Source organism: Malania oleifera, chromosome 10 (assembly GCF_029873635.1).
Source record: "Malania oleifera isolate guangnan ecotype guangnan chromosome 10, ASM2987363v1, whole genome shotgun sequence".
In the NCBI taxonomy this organism is placed as follows: domain Eukaryota; kingdom Viridiplantae; phylum Streptophyta; class Magnoliopsida; order Santalales; family Ximeniaceae; genus Malania; species Malania oleifera.
The window spans coordinates 91,045,478-91,064,645 of NC_080426.1; the positions used below are offsets into that span (position 1 = coordinate 91,045,478).

Sequence of the window (19,168 nt, forward strand, 5' to 3'; positions counted from 1 at the left end):
CTGTCTGGGAGGCTCGCTTCTAATTCTATTTTCCCGCTCACGGTGCACTATCCTCAAAATCTTAAAATAACACATTTATAAAAATTTCTCAGTAAATCACTGAATTCCCCAGAAGATCATCTCACTCATATTTCCTAAACCTACCTATTCACAATTTCTTAAACTTTAATATACCTGGCACTTGGAAAAATATTTGCTAAGGTCCTTAACCCATGCTTGTAAGGCCCTAAAAACACCCTAATCCTGAAAATATAGCACCCAAATTTTATTTCAAAAAACACCAGTATTTACCTTCACAACACAAAATTCGAGTTCAGATAAAATTGGTAATACTAAAAATACCTAAAAACCCACTTACCCTAATTTTGGGATGGTTCCCAAACTTCCCAAATCGAATTTCTGCTCTAGCTATGTTATAGAGAATCTCTCTAGGATCACCATGGTAGCTTCTGATCATCGAACCGAGGAGAATCGGAGCCGAAAATCTAGAGAGAAGGAGAGAGGAACTGAGCTAGAGAGAGAAGAAAACTAGAAAATTTGAGTTTCTCCATTAAAATGTCATTTTCGTTTATTTATAGTCCTCTTGTCACGTGGTCTCGTCAATGAGTCACGTCACCTCGTCGACGAGTCCAAGAAGGGAGTTCGCCGACGAACACCTAACTCTTGTCAACGAGTTTCAGGCCTCGAAAATAGCCCCTTGGTAAACTCTTGTTGATGAGACACGCGTCCACGTCGATGAGCCCAAGAAGACTGTTCGTCGATGAGACCCTGCTGCGTCCCCTTTAAAAATTCCTATTTCCTCTCATTTCTTTATTATTTAATTCCCATAGTTATCCGGGTTACTACATTAACTCCTAGATTCTCCAAATATTTTTCATTTGCATATATCTTTGTTAGAGAACATAATACTCATTTTCCCATATATTTTATTTGTGCAAAAACTATTTAAAAACCAAATCGTAGGTTCTCCCGATTAGTACTGAAAATATTTTTTGGAGAAGTACTTTATTATGTTTCAAATCTTTAATGCATTTTATCATATATGTCTTTTATCAAAGATTGAAATATTTGTTTTACACCCTTTCTCTACTGAGCATTATTGCATATCTTATGAAAGTGCATTTGAGCTTAAATGTGTACATTTTTGCTTGTATTTTTTAGAAGCATTTTCATGTACAAAGATATTTTTTATTGTATCAGTTGGGTTTAGCCCGTAATTGAACTAAGGAGTCTCAGCCTCGTAAGTGAGACCGGTTCGGTTCAACCCAGAAATTGAACTAGAGTTTTTCTTACCCCGTAAGGAGAGGATGTAAATGGCTTCTGTTTCGCCCATTTAAGTGAGCAGGTTTAGTGGAATCCTTGGGGGTATGCTCAAGGAAAGGACGTAGGCAGTTGGCCAAACCTCATCAACAAATTTGTGTGTCATTTTCTCTTTATCGTATTTAAATTCCTGCACTTAAATTTCATCATATGTATGAATGTTTGTTTAATGTCATAATTATTTGCATGCACGCATTTGATTTAAATAAGATATACTGCACACATGTATGTTTACTTTTACTGTTAAAATTATTTCACATACATGTGTGTACATTGAATGGGATATGATATGTAGTGAATTAGCGTAAATGTTAAATTAGTTGAAATATTTTCAAAACCCAATTCACCCCCCCCCCTTTTGGGATCACACCAATTCCAACAATATTAATCTCTATGAAATAATGAATACTTTGAAAATAGGATTGACTTGGAGAAAAAGATTTTATTCAACTTTTATAAAGTGAGGAAAAGAGGAGGGACATTTTGAAGCATCTTGGCACAACTAGGGGAGCAATTCCTCCAGCTAAATATCAACATTACAACCTCTAAAAAGCAAAAGGGAAGAATTATGTCACTTGGTTGAACTAAAGAGATTGTATAACATTGCAAATGATATTGAGACCCCGATATTGGCAAGGTCATCTCTCCAAGTTTATAAAGAATAAACGAAGAGATTTCAAAAACAAAAGTAGGACTTTAGTAACTGTGCATGTGGACAGTCCAATTGCTTAAGAAACTGTTGTGATTTTTTTTAGGGGGGGTGGGGGGGCTAGAACCACAAGAGGGACTGTTGGCCTTAGTGGCTACACCATCATTGTTTAATGTGTTTTGATGACATTAACCTATATGTTGTTCCTAGTGTTTTCCTATCTTTGCATATCATGTTTACTATAGGTACTCGTACATGAATTATTGGATTGAAGGCAAAGATCGGACCGAGTAGACGTTAAGAAGGAAAGATTAAATGGACACGTACTCGGAATGACCCAAGCACAACCAAAGGAAGCTTAATTGGAGAATTGTTTGTAATAAGGGTTGTGTGAGGTAGTACGTTTTGTAACTCTTGTGAGTGTGTTTCTTGCATGATTTTTGAGCAAGAGTTGAGTAAAGCACATGCATACTAGGACACATGAGTTTATAGGATTGCACTAAAGACATAAACACAAACTCACCTTTCATGGCTTTCTAAGTTAAAACAAGAGTTTGTCAAATGAATCCTAAAACTCAAATATGTTTTCAAAGGGACAAGTTTTTAATATCCTAATTTTAAGAACATTTTTATACTTAGTCCCGATTGTGTTAAAACAAGTTTAATGTCCTAAAGGTTCAAAGAAAGTCAAGTATATTCAATAAAGGACATACTAAGCATATAAGATATCGAAACAAGTTTTCAAATATATTTTCATAAAACAAGATATCTTATATTTATGGGGAAACTCACTTGGACAAGTTTTAATCTTCATTAGACTCAATATATTTCATATACTTCTGTCCAAGAATGTTTTAAGTCATTAAAATGCTTTTTGACAAGGAAAAACAAAGCAATCATAACTATCGTAGTGCAATCTTGAGTCCTGAACACCTTGCGGTATTTTGGGCATAACTTTATCTAGAAAAGTCCAAATGGGACGATCTTGGTGTCCCTGGAAAGCTAAGAAAAATTCCACAACTTTTATTTTGGTGACTTTTTCTAATTCAGGGACCTCGTCAATGAAATTCAGATTTCGTCGATGAATTCTGGGCAGAAGCGCCCCAACGGGCGGAAAACGGCTAGTTTGCCAAATAATGTATTTTTTCTTCCCCCCAACAGCTAGTTAACGGCTCCTAAGGTTCTTGGGCTATAAATACAAGATTTTAGACTTGTATTAATAGGGTTTTGAGCATTGTTGATCATATTTGTGAAAAATATCATTTTATCCAAAACCTAACCACTTTACCCTTTGCATTTTAGTTATTCTTCACAAGCGCTCAATCCTCTCTTGCTCACTTATCTTGTAAGATTCATTCCTTAAGATAATAGAGTGAGGATTTGGTTATGTTTCATATTGACTCATTTAAGGAGCATTAAATTGTATTTCCAATCTCTTGTAAGGTTCTTTGTGAACCATTGTTGTAAGGTTCTTTGTGAACCGAAGCGAAGGCTCTTGGTGAGCGCGGTAGGGGTTTGTTCCCAAGTGTAGGGATTTTTTCTCGAGTTTTAAGGCTTCTCCGCCGGTGAAGGAGTATCTTTAGTGGATTGTGGAATCCTTAACTTGGTGCTAAGGCGTGGACATAGGCTTGGTGCCGAATCACGTAAAAATACCGGTGTTGTTCTTTCTCTCCCTTACACTCTTTATTTTATATCTTGTTCATGATTTATATTTATATTGCGATATAATTTATTCTATCTTTCCAAGAGTTTTTATTTTGTAGAAAAATACGTATTTCGCGAAAATAGTCTATTCGCCCCCCCTCTAGACTATATACTCCGGGTCTTGGTGCCGAACCACGTAAAAATACCGGTGTTGTTCTTTCTCTCCCTTACATTCTTTATTTTATATCTTGTGCATGATTTATATTTATATTGCGATATAATTTCTTCTATCTTTCCAAGAGTTTTTATTTTGTAAAAAAATGCGTATTCTGTGAAAATAGTCTATTCACCCCCCCTCCCCTAGACTATATACTTCGGGTTATGACTCCCAACAGGGACCATAGAAAGAAAAATGCAAGGAGGAAGTGATGAAAGGTATAACTAAGATATAAGAAATGAACAACATAAAATTAATCTATATGAAGGAAATTTTAGATATTATGATGACCTTAGTTCATTATATACGGAATATTCTCTTATAAGTTGGAAAAGAGTAGTAGTTTATTTATGTTTTCCATAAAATATTATCCAAAGTTTACTAGTTTAAAAAGGGTGACCTTTGAGTAGGCACAAAAGAGCATACTTCCAGTGGGCACAAAATGAGTCAAACTCCAGGTTTGAACAAAGGGGGAACCTCATGGTCTATACAAAAGGTTGGCCTTCGAAGAGTAAGAATGATTGAGCTCTACAAGATAAACAACTAAGCTCTACTCAAATTCAATTATTGCTATTTTGTGTAAAAGATATTTCAAAAGCCTTTTATGCTTCTCTCCTCTAATGGTTATTCCAAAAATTTATTCAATTTTATTAACCATTATAAAAATGGTTAAGACCGTTAGCCATTGTTATTGACTGTTTTGTGACCATTTTATAATAATTATTTGTGCGTATATGTGTGTGTGTGTGTGTTTGTATGTGCGTGTGTATCTCAAGGCTAAATATATTTTTAGAGTGTGACTTCTAAGATTTCTTCTTCTTCCTTGCAAATTCTTTTTCCTCTAAAAGTTTATTTGTCTTGGTTAACCAAATTGTGCCATTTCTGTTTCTTGATTGGTGAGTGCACATCAATCAAAGGTGTTGTTGTATCCTAGGGATAGATGCAATCGAGCTTTATGCACTATATTGGGAGGTGAAATTTTTCTCAAGGGTAGTGTTATGCATGCGTTAACCAATAAGCTTCCTCAATTTATTTTTTTGCATCTTGTTTTTTAGATTTATTTTTCCAACAATCTTATGGAAGATCTATTATTTATTTATTTATTTTTTATGATTTTCATGGATGATGCACTACTCACTATCATGATTTTTCTTAATACATTTAAAATTGAGATATCTAGTAACATATATTTTAATCATCAGTTTTTGAGAAGATTTTGTAATTTGCAAGTTAGTAGTGTATATTTGAATTTGGTCGTGTTAATTGAATTGGGTGTGTTGCTAAAATTGCACAACTTTAATCACATACACGATTACCCATGTAGATGTGTTGATTGAGTATTGATCTTTTGTTATGTGTTCATACAAGAGTTGTAGGTTATCTATGTTTCAGCTGAGGACTTTATGTTAACTTGCTTTATGAATTTGGGAATATCAATGTATCTATTTCCAATTGCTTTTACTAGAATAGATTCTCAAATGTTATTAGGTGGAATTTGACATGGCTCTGTAATTTTACAGTAACAATTATGTTGAATTACATTTTTAGCGGCATACAATTTTCTTTTTGATATTCTTTTTGATATATTTAATGAATATTAATTCTCCTTCTTACTTTAAAATAGGAAAATAAGAGAATTGAAATATTTAACCTATGACTAAAAAATTTGGTTTATTTGATCTAAATTTTCATTTCTTGATAATATAAACACAACTTAAGATAAGAATATATTCTTGTTATTTCTTCATTTGCTTAATTTTGACACTAGATAGAGTCTAGGGGTGCTACAAATGAGAGCTGTTTGACAATCTCCATATAAGAAACCTAAAGAAAATGAAAACTCTAAATAAGAAGATACAACTGATTGGGAAGTGTAGTCACCACTTTTTTTTTTTTAAATAAGGGAAAACAAAGAAAAAACCCTAAGAGATCTACAGATAAGAGAAATGGACTTGAGAGTATACTTATACATGAAGAAGGTGATTGACTAACCATTTTAAGGATCAATCAACCAACACCCTATCGACACCCATTCTAAGAACAGTTACTGCAGAATATATGTGTGTGTCCATAAACAAAAAGAAGAAGGAGATTGAAAAAAAAAAATCCCTTTTTGATCCTTTAATGAAAAACTTCCAACAAAGAGTTCAAACAATAAGGTTGGGAACCCTAATACACTCTTGTTGGAATATGAAGAGATGAGATTTGATTTACTTGAAATAATGAATTCAAATACAATCGTATTTGAAAACTGACATGTTTTGGAAAGAAGGAAATAATGGAAGGATTTGATTTGTAACTCTTTAAAAAGGGAATGATTTTGACAACAAGCTTGATGAGACTTGAAATTTGTTGAAAAAGAAAGAATCTTAAAATGTTAGGTTTCTTTCCTTTCCAAAGCTCGTATGGGGTTTTATCCAAATTAGGCCTAATTGAAACTCTATTCATGACATAACATACAATATTTACTGCTCTGACCCAAAGTATTTAGGTAGGTTATGCTCATTAAGTATAGTCCTAACCATTTCTTGAAATGATCGATTCTTTCTCTCGACAACTCCAATTTGTTGAGGTGTTCAAGGAGCTGAAAAGTTGTGTGAAATACCATTTTCATCACAAAAATTTTCAACATCCTTATTTTTAAACTCTCCACCCCTATCGCTCCACATGTGTAAAATGATATAACCTTTTCGTTTCGGATTTTTCTACATAAATTGGCAAGCATTCTACACACTTCGTCCTTGCTGATTGAGAGAGACAAATTTACTAGCATCACCTAAAATCATTGCTGATTGCTCCCATGGATATAGGCATTACCGAATCACTTAACTATTTGTGTCTTTGTTATTGCTTTCATATAATCTGTGTGATTGTGTTGTTTCTGTATTATTCACTGTTGAGTATTGCGTTGTAAGATCGTGTTATTCCGCTGTACATTTGTTTTTCATAACAAAAAATCATAAAAATCATAGAATTTGTAGGAGAGAGAAAAAAGGGAGATGAGATAACTCAAAGTATAAGAGGTAATGAGAGATAGCGAGGGAAGAGATTAAAGAAAGAAGAAAGTGAGAGAAAAAGAGAGAGAGAGAGAGAGAGAGAGAGAGAGAGAGAGAGAGAGAGAGAGAGAGAAAGATAAAATGATAAGAGGGATAAAAGGCATTGGAGGTTGTTTAGTGTTGGGCTATTGCCTATGTTTGTTGAATTGAGTCAGAGATCCCCTTACAATAACCATTACACATATCTATATGCTACTCGAGTTAAATTAGTTCTATAATTACAATTATAAATTCAAAATATTAAATCCTAATAATATAAGACGTTTCTAAAATATTTAAAATCTAATTATAAATTGGGATTATTTTATAATATTAAAGGTTCAATGTACTATTAATTGACATGTTTGTCCAATGCTTATGTACCTTGTAGCCTAATAATGGGCAAACTTCATCTAATAACTTAGGTGACCATCATCACTTGATGATTGTGTGGCTTCTATTGTCTAAGTGGCTGCTTACAACTTTTGTGTTGCTTCAGCGATAAGCAAGTGATTCTATTCGTTAGGCAATTTTTGCCTTGTTTGCTATGTTTGTCTTGCGCCTCTTCTAGGTAATTCTCCACTTAATCACTAGGGTAACTAGGCGGCATGGATTCACCTTGCCTAGGTGAAGTATTTTTTAAGACAACTATCTTGAATGACCACCATCATATTGTTAGGAGGTGCACAAAGATGACACAACCACATTGATTTGTTAAATTCTTTGTCCTCTTTTGACTATTTGTCTCATTAGAATTTACATACATATATATATATAAAGGAAAGAGAGGAAAAATAAATATACCTAATGCTCGGTGAAGAGCCCAAATCATATGTTCGTACCATTTGATAAGCTATGACTTTAGTGATTTTTGGGTTCTCTTCCCTTTGAGTTTCAATCCACCAAAGGGACGTACACCATTATTTGATTTAACTTGAGCACCTTTAACACCAAAACCATGTGTATACATAGATAAAAGCTTCAAAACGTCTAAGGAGAACATACCAATATACAAATTAGCTTGCGAGGTGCCCACCGAAAAGTTTTGTGAGGAGAATAAAAATTTTCATGTACTAAAAGTACTTGTGTGTTGTGTACAACTAGTAATATCCATAGAACATAATATCTTGTAGTTAAGGTTTGTGTAATCAAGTTGATCTGCTGTAATCATTTCATAAGCTTTTTGAGTGTTTTGAGTCTTTAAATGAGTTTGAATTCTTTCACTAATTTATTTATTAGATTGCAAAGCATTTGGTGGTTCCTTTTTAGATGCAAAAAAATCATTGTCCCAAACTCTATTGTTTTCCTTGATTATTAATATTTGTCACAATTTGTAGATGCAAAAAATGAATTTTATTTTTGGTGTTAACACCTTTTCTCTTTCTCCTTCCCTTTCTTTTCTTCTTTCTTAGCCAAACCATCATACAATGTGAACCCAAAAGAAGCATTATCCATTATCCATAGTATTACACTAATCATGTGTGTGCACATTAAAAACAATAATACAATATTTAAGATGCTATAATTACAATGAATTTAGTATAGTAAAGCAAGTCTGTTGACCCTATGGATCATATCCCGTCTTAATTATGACAAATACTTTGATATTTAATTTTTGCCAAGTTTCGTATGTAGGATCAATCTTACATGTATTGGTAAGATCATATGATGACATGTGGTGGCGTGAAGAAAATGAAGACCCAATATATTTATTTGTTGTAATTTATATTAATTTCATTTTGGGTCTGTAATATTTAATTAGAAATGATATGTAATAATTGATGCATACCATGCATGTAGGAACTTATAAGTTCAAAGACCTTAAAAAAACCCTAAGACCTTACACAGACATCTAGAATAAGTCCCCATTTTCATATGTGCAATCTCGGGTAAAAACAAAACTTAGGTCCTTAAAATGATAAGGCTTCGAGTGACTGAACCTTGGCATTAAAAAAAGTCTCGGTCGACCGAACCTTGGCGTTAAAAAACGTCTCGGTCGACCGAACATTTGAAAAGTTAGAACATTGATCAAACTTTAGGCAACCGAATCGAAATGAACGTAATGTTCTCGGTCAACCGAATCTTTGATTCTAACTTTTCCAACGACTCGGGCGCCCGAACTCCACGGTCATTTTGACCTCGAGCGACCGAACATGCAAGGTTGGTAGACCAAACTTAAGTTCGGGCGGTTGAACCTCGAAAATTTTGAAAATCGCCTAATTCAGCAAACCGGACATCTTTTTGTGCACCCGAACATGAAAAACTTGCTTTTTCTCATGTGTCTATTCGGGCGATTGAACCTATGGCTCACTCGACTGAAACTCTTGGGTTGGCCAAAATTTACCGAGGGTTAATTGGGGTTAATCAGGGTTAATTTGCTTAAACTCACTTAAAATAATTTTAATAATTATTCTGGTGTCCCCAACATTCAAAGTTGTTGGTATGTCTATGTATAGGGCTTCATTTGCTTAATTAAAGGGTGATTAGCATTTTGATTAAGGGAAAAATCCTCTAAAATTTTCTAAACTCATTATTCAAATACAAAGTCTATACCCTCACATACTACTATTCTTTTGCTAAATCAAGCCTTGTGAGAGTATCCTTGAGTGATTCACATTATTCCCATTTGCTAAAAACTCTCATTGGAGTGATTGTTTGATTGTTTTTCTATTGAGAGTTTAGCTAAGGTTTTTCCCCCGGTTTAATTTAACAAATCCATTGTGTGGAAAACCTTGTAGCTTGTGGGTCTTGGCATTTGAATTACAAGACACCTAAGCTTGTGTTTTGTTTGTGCAAAAATTATTTTCACAAGTTATTTTTTCAAATATTTCTTGTGCTAGAATCTTGAAAAAATATTTTTAGAGATATTTCGATTACTATTGTTAAAAATCTTTGAAACCCTAAATTGTGATTGAGATGTACATCTACATATTGTTTCAAAGATAAGTTTGATAATACACTATTGTAATTGATTGAATATTGACCTAAGATTGAGTGTTTAGCAAACATATTGCACAAAGCTTATAGTTCTCATTTGCATGTTGTGCATTGATTGATATTAGTACAAATCTGTTTGTTGGAGAAACATATATTTTGTATACAAATTGTATTGTGATTTGGTTGTATTTTAGGCGTGGCCTAAGGGGGCATTAATCCAACCCGGAAAGATTGGTTGTAAAAGTTGAGGTCAACCCTGCTTTAATTTGACCAGATTGTATTAGGTGTCGCTCCATCCGTTAAGTGAATCGGAGTGGAATCCTTATGTTTGTGAGTCAAGGCGGGGACGTAGACACATTTGCCGAACCTCGATAACATATCTGGCGTTATCTCTCTTTACATGCTTTACTGTGCATGCGTAATTGGTTTACTTGAGAAATTTAATTTCAACTAAATATAGTGATTTATTTTATATCTGTACTAAATTGACCATAGGGTTGTGTAATACTGTTACTGAATAATTGACGTAGGGGAGAAACTTTTAAAATATCAATTCACCTGATATCTGCACACACATGATTATTACACTAATCATGTGTGTGCACATTAAAAACATTAATACAATATTTAAGATGCTATAATTACAATGAATTTAGTATAGGAAAGCAAGCCACAATCAAAGATGCTAAAAAGTAAGAAATCAACTACTATAAATAAGCTCAATAATAAAGAAAAATGAATAGAATACTTTTAATATTACTAATAATGGTAAATATTAAATCATATTAAAAGTATAATTATTTGGCGAGATTTTCAAGTGAGAAAAGATTTAACGAAGATCCGTCCACTTTACATTTCACGTGGGCAACTTTTACTACCGTACAAAAATATATACGGAGCACTTGCATATTATTAGAAAACTTTTTACTATTTCTAACTTTTTAACTTAATAATTATCATTAGACTTCTTTATGCTAGCTATTCATGAATCTAAATTGAATTAAAATAAAATTGCAGTACAATTAAATGTAATATAGTATTTTACAAAAATAAGTCTCACTAATTTGATTCAATTTTATACAATTTATTATCGCAAGCATTGTGTGCAAACAAAATCAATGGGGACAAGATTTAACATATTTAAATATGATTTACTATTTACTATATCAGTCTAAAAAATAATAATTATATCAAGACTAATTTTTTTTAACTAACTCAATAGATTAAATAAGCTATTTTCAAAACCAATTCAGAGCTATTCATTATGAATTTTCACTTTATTAAGGTTCCATTTGGATTAAATATTTTGTTTTAAAAAAGAAAATAAGAAGGAAATGTATTTTTATTTTATTTTATTTTAATGTTTAATACTTTTATATTCTAATATGACTAAAAATAAAAATAAAAATCAAATGTTAACAATGTATAAAATTGATTTTTATTCATTAATTTACCGTACATTTAAATTTCTTCAAGAAAAGGAAATAAAAAAAATATATAAAGAAATCTATTTTTCATATTTAGTTATAAACAAAGTAAGAAAAAATTCAATATTAATGATGCATAAAATCGAATAGCGTTCGTCAATTTAACGTACATTTAATTTTTTATTAAATTTTTGTAACTAAAAATAAAAATTTAGATTTCTTCTTATCTTTCTTTATTGTTTTTAGATTAACTTGAAAATGTTATGAAAATGTAAAGAAAAATAATGAAGAATTCTATTTTTTTGTATTTAATTACTACTAAAATTTTAATTACTAGCAAAAAATGTAAAGAAATTGCAAAAGAAAAATTATTTATTAATTTCTAGTAAAATTCTTGAAAATTTAAAACTAATTTAGTAATTTTTATAATTTTTTAAAACAGCTAAAATTATATATATAATATAGCTAAACAGTTGCTTAATATTTTTGTAATTCTAAAATTTTTGAAAGATAAGTTTGATTTGCTGCGCTACAGGAAGGGGCGGAGGCATGAACGCGGTAAAAACAAGACAATCATTCATTTTCCCCAAAGTATCCTTTTGGCAGCTTAAAATTACCGAACCCTGTCACGCGGGCATCCTACACAGAATATGCCTCGATTGGGAGCACGGCGGGCGACGAAACCAAAATCCGGAAACAAGGAAGGGGGAGTGGCAAAAACGTAATAAAGGTTCAAGTAGAAGGTAGGTTTGTTAAAAGGAATCGATATGTCGTTTGGCGTTTTCGGCGGCGCTTCGTTCAAAGCCAATGACGCCTCAACGGACCAAAACTGGTGAACCAAAAACCCAAAGCTCTCTCTCTCTCTCTCTCTCTCTCTCCCGTTTTCTCCGTCATTTATTTTGTCAACATCTCTTGCAAAGTGTAACGAAGCCGGCGACCCCCGACCGGAATCCGGGGAAATCGGCTAGGTGCCGGCTACTTATCGTAGATTTCGACGGACGGAGGTTGGATCCGGACTCAGGATTGTTGAATTTGTGGAGTACGTTGAGTTCGTATCGGCATTAATCAACACTCGAAAAGAAATGGAAAGATGAATGTAAGTGTGTTTTCGGATTCAAGTTGATGGGGATCTGTTTCAGTTCTGAACGACAATACCCACCTCCTCAAGGTCCTCAGCAGAAGCACCAACAAGAAGAACAAATTCTCAAGAGGAACCATGGTATTCTAAGTTTCTCTTTTATGTATGTATCTTTGTGTGTACAAGTTATTGAGTATGCTTTATGATCATTTACAGTTCACGCACAAAGCTTGAATGAACCTGACGAGGGAAGAGGGGGTTGCCATCTTGCATTAGCCATTTTGTTCGAAATTCATGTTTTCATTCACATATTATGTATTTAAGACGAAAGAGTCGTGAGATTTTAAAGCCCAAAATCCCTGCATTAATTAATGAAATAATTGAACTTTAGAGTTTTGAATTATAACAATGTATTTTGAAGGTTGCTATGATTTTTATAATTTTAGTTTTGCCGACGTATTTTTAGAAATTTACGGCATTAGAGGAAGTGCATGAAAAATGATTCGACACAAAATTGGGTTGCTGCCAAAATTTCTTTGGTAATAACCCTTCTAATGCGGCCTTAAATATAATTTTTCGTTGGACCTAAACTAGATTTTTCTTTGTCATTATGTTGTTGCATCTTCTACTAGGTCCTCGCCCTAATCATTCAAGTGAAAATTTTGTTGAAGTTCATCAACTGCATGTGCTGAATTACATATGAGTGAGAGAGAGAGAGAGAGAGAGAGAGAGAGAGAGAGAGAGAGAGAGAGGGAAGAGAGAATGTGCAGTAAAGCTACTGATAGTCTTATAATTCTGCTAAATTCAGTTGAAATTGGCCACGGAATCGCTACACCACCCAAAGCAAACAGAGCAGTTGCTACATCTCTAACGAAACCATCCCCAACTAAAGCAGAGAGACGAGAACCCCCTGGGATCCAAAATGTAAGCAGCGTCCCGTTGGTTTCCAAGAATGTTAAAGTGCTCCGCCAAAATCCTGGATATTGCAATGTGGATATTTTTACTTATGCTGAGATGAAATTAGCTACAAAAAACTTCCGGCCAGATCAAATTCTTGGCGAGGGCGGTTTTGGGATTGTCTATAAAGGAGTTATAGATGAGCATTTGAGACCTGGTTTCAAGAACACACAAGTTGCCATTAAGGAGCTTAATCCAGACGGGTTCCAAGGTCACAGAGAATGGAAGGTATTTGCTTCTTCTTCATTTGCTCAACCCGCAGATCTTTATTATTATTACTTTTTCTTTCAGTTGAATGCCTAGGGATGCGAAAAGCAATACTGATGTGCGTTTTACTTTATTTTCCTTCTTGATTAGTGAGATGAATCTTATATTTGCTGACACTGCTGAATCAAATAGAAGAAGTGGCAGTTTCTAGTGGGGAATGGGACGAGTAATATGTACACTGATATTGCTGAAACAATGGTTGTTCAGCAGAGTCTAATAAGCACTCAGTCAGTTTAGTGTAAATCATGTTTTTATGAACTGCCATTGAAACAAACCTTGTAATACCCTTACTTTGCAAGAAGGCCCCAAATTGCAGTTTTTTGCTTTGTAGTTCCATCACTTTTTTCTCAAAAGTTGGAGGAAAACGGCCTTGCTTGGTGCCAGAAGCATTTTTTCTTAATTTTAAATTTTATTTATGAGCTTGGTTTAAGAGAATCTTAAGCCATGCATCTGAAGCTGAGTAGTTAACTGTTGTAGTGGAATACTTGGTTTACCTACCCCGTTGTAGTAGAATCTACTTTCCTTTTAAGGAAGCACTTACATTTGTACTTCTTGCTATTGAGTAATCTTTCTTATCTAATAGTCTCAAGTTGAGGACAAATTCGTTTCTTTCTTTCCTTTTTTGGGATGTTTGTCTTTCAGGACTAAATTTATAGATGTTGTTTGTTTTGCAGGCAGAAGTTAATTATTTGGGTCAGCTCAGTCACCCAAACCTTGTGAAGCTCATTGGGTACTGCTGTGAGGACGAGCACAGGCTGTTGATCTATGAATACATGGCATGTGGAAGCCTGGAAAAACAACTTTTTCGCAGTAAGTACTAAGTAGCTGATGCTACACAAAGCTATGTGACCTGATAAGAGGTGTGACTCGTTTATACATAGAGAAATGCCAAATTCTAAAAAATGTATGAATTCACCACATGGATTAAAGTTCATGAGATGCAAGATTTAAAATGATCTTTATAATTACTCATTAAAACAGTGTGCTGTGAATTTGACTTGTGGTTTTTACTTAGTTGTTCTATCGTAAAATTTGTTTATGTTAAAGGTCCTATTTGTTTTAACCAGAAAAACCATGCTGGTACTTGTGCTTCCTTATATGTTGCCCAAATATGTAAAGAATGACTTTCAACTGATCTTCTAAGAATATTTTCCTTTCCAATAATGAGAAAACATAACACATTTTAGATGCTGCTTAAGAATAGTTGAAGCTTTCTACCATATGGACTCAATTGGAAATCTACTGGAAAATTTAATTTAATAGATGTGATTGGGATTAACTTTTTTGGGTAAGAACAGGATAAAATGATGTTTTTGTGCAAGTAATGGATCTTTTCCTTGTTATCCTTAACACAAAGTAAGATATCCTCAACCAAGGATGTTTAAAAGTTGTTATAAGCTGTGTTTGGGAGCATAGATTTTGAACCTTGGATTTGGATTTGGGTGGGTTTGGACTAATATCAATACAATTTTATCTTACATCTTGTTCAAATCCAATACAAATCCAAATCCAAAGCCTCTCCTAACGTTGGGTATGAGTTTTTATGTGGGAAATACCAAAGAAATGCTCACCTCAAAGTAAAGTTATTCATATTAATTGTTCATTAAGATGAAGTGTTTTTCACTTTCTATTGCTCCCATCTGTTCTCTGATGGCAGGAGTTGGTGCTACATTGACTTGGTCTAAAAGGATGAAGATTGCTTTAGATGCAGCAAAAGGGCTTGCTTTTCTTCATGGTGCAGAACAATCTGTCATATACCGTGATTTTAAGACATCAAACATCTTGCTGGATGCGGTTAGTTGTCTTCCCTTTGTCATAGTTTAGACCTTTTAAACTGTTTTCCCCTCTAAACGAAAGAAGTTGATGTACTTCCTATTTGAAGGGATGGTAAGAAACTAGAAACCTCAGCCAACTAAATGCAAACTTAATGAAAAATTCAGTTTGTAGTTGGAAAAGGGCAGTTGACAAAATTTTTATTTTTTGTTTACTTGGTTCTTCTTAACTAAAACAGCCTAGAATTCAAATTTTTGTTCTTTGATCTGCTCCTGAGAACTGAAAATACTTTTGCTCTGCACAACCTATTATTTTGCATCCTGCATGAGTGATTTGTCCTGAGGATGTCAAGTGGCTCCTGCTAAAAGTTTAAATTAATATGCAGGATTATAATGCAAAACTTTCAGACTTTGGACTAGCAAAGGATGGACCTATGGGAGACCAGACCCATGTGTCAACACGAGTTATGGGAACCTATGGATATGCAGCTCCAGAGTATGTAATGACTGGTGAGTTCTTGAAAAAGATAGAAATTCCTTGAATGAGCACATCTATACCAATGATTTTAGGTTTTAAATGATGAGTCAATAGAAACAACATATTTTTTGCTGGTATAACCATGTGGCCATCTCTGCTATTTATTTGACATAAATAACTGTTATAATATGGCTTTGTTCACATTTTGTTGCATTTTATTGTTATAAAATAATTTACATTCCTTTTGACTCAAGAGTGGTAATAGACATCTCTCAGAGACAGAGCAACAGTTCAAACATGAGACTCAAGCCCCCATTTACAATGTCTTAAAAAATAAGGATTTTTTTTTTCATTAAAGTACTTATTTTAAGTACTCGTGTCAATAATTAGCGTTTCGTTCACACTTAAGTAAGTACTTATTTAAAAAAATACTTTTTGGAAAATTATTTTTTTTTGAAAAAAATACTTATCTGAAAAAAGTACTTGTAACAAGTAATCTCATAGTACTCTTATAGATAAGTACTTTTTCCAGAAAAATACTTTTTCTGAGTGATCTCAGACTGCTTATAGATAAGAGGTTGTTTAAACCTTGGGGAAGGGGAGGGAACTCCTATCCTTCCTTAAAAAAGAGAAAGTTGATGGGGGCTGAGAACCCGTATTAGAACTTCCTGAGATCTCTTGACTGGTTTTGATTTAAGTCTCCCTCGCCATGTAAGAGGGAACATGAATGAAAATTCTAAATTATTTTTTTCTTTTTTTACAAATTATGTTTATTCCCACCTTTGCTCTGCTAAGCAATGGTAAGTGTTGTGCTCAGTCTACAGTATGTACCACCTGCTCTATTAAGTTGAGGTTTGCCCTGAAAAAATATGGCACCCAATGCAGAAAGGTCCCCTGCCATATTGGGCGTTCAAAAGAGCAGGAACAAAAATTCTAGGTCTTTTTTTTTTTTGTATGAAATAGTTTTATTCCCAACTTCTTTCTACAGCCAAACAATGAAAATGTTATGCCCTTTTATTCTTGTGCTTCCCCTATGCTAAAGTTCATTGAGTCATCTTTTATGTTCTCACCTATTCTTCCACTTATCTTGAACCAAAGCTTCATTTTGTTGTGAAAGAAATTTATTCATGAAATGGCAGTCCTGCTTTGTAAGGTTATTACCATCAGAGCATACTTTACAATGGCTATATCTGTTTCTTTTAATGTTAAAAATTGGCATTATCTAGCAAAGTACCTAATTGTGTATGGCTAATTAGCATTATAGTTGCTCTATAGACGGCATTGAAGTCATAGTCATTCATTAACTATGTATGTTGCTTTGGCCAGGGCATTTGACCGCTCGAAGCGATGTTTATGGTTTTGGGGTTGTTCTACTTGAGATGCTCATCGGAAGGAGAGCAATGGACAAGAGCAGGCCCAGCCGAGAGCACAACTTGGTTGAGTGGGCTCGCCCGCTTTTGAATCATAATAAGAAGCTTTTGAGAATCTTAGACCCTAGAATGGAAGGACAGTACTCAGTGAGAACTGCCTTTAAGGTTGCGAATTTGGCATATCAATGCCTTAGCCAAAACCCAAAAGGCAGGCCTCTTATGAGGCAGGTGGTTGAGATACTTGAGACTTTCCAGACGCCAGCAGAGAACCAGGAAGAGGCTATGCTTCAAAGTGCAGGTAGCTGTGTGACCCTGTACGAAGTCCCAAAGAGCAGCCCTGACAATCCTCAAGAAAAGAAGAAAACCGCGATTAAAAGCCACGGGGAAAGAGAAGTTGGCATTGGAGGGCTGCAGAGAAGGAGCGAGCCAACAAATGGAAGGAGCAGGAGTGAGCCTCCCAGTGAGTGTGATCTGTATAGCCCATCTCCTGATTTCACCTACCCTGATACATCTGCTTCTACCAGAAATTGAATTGAATTTTTAGATTACAAATATGGGTGGAGTTGAAACTGTATAAGATCCGTCAGCTACCCTACCATTTCCCCCCCTTTTTTTAATATTCTTTTTTTTTTTCCCCGTTTGTGTCTTTTTTTCTCCCCCCAGATGAACTGAGATGTCAAATAATTTTGTATTTTATTGTGCCTTCTCAAAGAGTAGTTCTTTGCCTTGTACAAGTAATTTGAGTTATTCAAAATTAGTTAGAGGAAGCCTTCTTTTTTTGATTGAAATATGTATAAATGTTATTAGAGATAAATCATCTGTAGTATCAAAAAGGGATTATAATTTCACTCGAAATAATATAATATTTTATGCATTTGGTGGCTTTTGGTAATTGGAAATCAACTCTTAGAATCGGAATTGGAATGGTTGATTTCCACTCCTGACGTTTGTTTTACGGTAAATTTAAAAAAATAATATTAATATTATGATAAGGTTATTAATACTTAAAATATTAGAATATGTTTTAATATAAATATTAAATCATCATTATTAAATTTTTATTATATTTGATAATGGTATAACATATAAAAATTAGAACAATATTAAATGTTAAATATTATGATATGATTATTGATTTATTAAGTTATTATTTTTATCTTAAAAATAAATTAAATTAAATTAAATATTTATTATCATCGATTATAAAATATATGATAGCAAAATTTAATAATAATACAGTATAGAAAAATATATAATATTATTGTATAGTACATATACGCAGACACATATATTATAATATACTACATAAATATAAAAAATAATATTTATATAACACCATATCTAATATAAATAATATATTATAACATCATTAAATATAAATAGATAATAATATTTTTACTATAAAAATATTTTAATCATTATTATTAATATTTATGTTATATATAATAATATTATAACCAATAAAAACTAATAGAATAGTATTAAACTATAGAATATTATGATATAATTGTGGTTATTATTATGTATAACCTTAAAATAATATAAAATATTAATTATTAATATCATTAATAAAAATATATAATAATAAATTTTAATAATGATATAATGTATAAAAAAAAGAATAAAATACTATTGTATAATAAAATATAATGCTATGGTGGTTGTTTTATTATATTATTATTTTATATTAAATAAGAAATTTTGTTATACTATTATAGTATATGATATTTTTATTTACATTTGATGAATTACATATTAAAAAATAATACTTATAAAATATAAGATAAAATATAATATTACTAGTATAGTTTAAACAAAATAATAAAAAATATAACAAAATATAATATGAAAAATATAATCAAGTGCATAATTATCAAAATGATTTTATTGTAAACAAAAATATTTATTATATAGCTTAATAAACTAATAGTATGTAATAATTTCATATTTATAATGTTATTATTCCATATTAAATTAATTAAATAAATTTTTATACTATAATGAGAGAAGAGTATGA

At 32.7% G+C, this 19,168-nt stretch overlaps 1 protein-coding gene across 1 annotated transcript; it reads left to right on the forward strand.

Moving 5' to 3' along the window:
- The first annotated feature begins 12,025 nt into the window (after positions 1–12,025).
- Positions 12,026–17,918, forward strand: LOC131165359 (probable serine/threonine-protein kinase PBL17). Its single transcript, XM_058123073.1, has 6 exons — positions 12,026–12,448; positions 13,116–13,492; positions 14,206–14,341; positions 15,189–15,325; positions 15,690–15,813; positions 17,108–17,918. Exons 1-6 carry the CDS (start codon positions 12,352–12,354, stop codon positions 17,680–17,682), a joined length of 1,446 nt encoding a protein of 481 aa, XP_057979056.1. The 5' UTR covers positions 12,026–12,351; the 3' UTR covers positions 17,683–17,918.
- The last annotated feature ends 1,250 nt before the right edge of the window (positions 17,919–19,168 follow it).

Bases quoted from the DNA above. Each gene is read 5' to 3' on its own strand.
- LOC131165359 (XM_058123073.1), top strand. From the start codon at position 12,352: ATGGGGATCTGTTTCAGTTCTGAACGACAATACCCACCTCCTCAAGGT. The intron at 14,342-15,188 runs GTAAGTACTAAG...CTCTGATGGCAG, and splicing joins GGAAAAACAACTTTTTCGCA to GAGTTGGTGCTACATTGACT. The intron at 15,814-17,107 runs GTGAGTTCTTGA...TGCTTTGGCCAG, and splicing joins TCCAGAGTATGTAATGACTG to GGCATTTGACCGCTCGAAGC.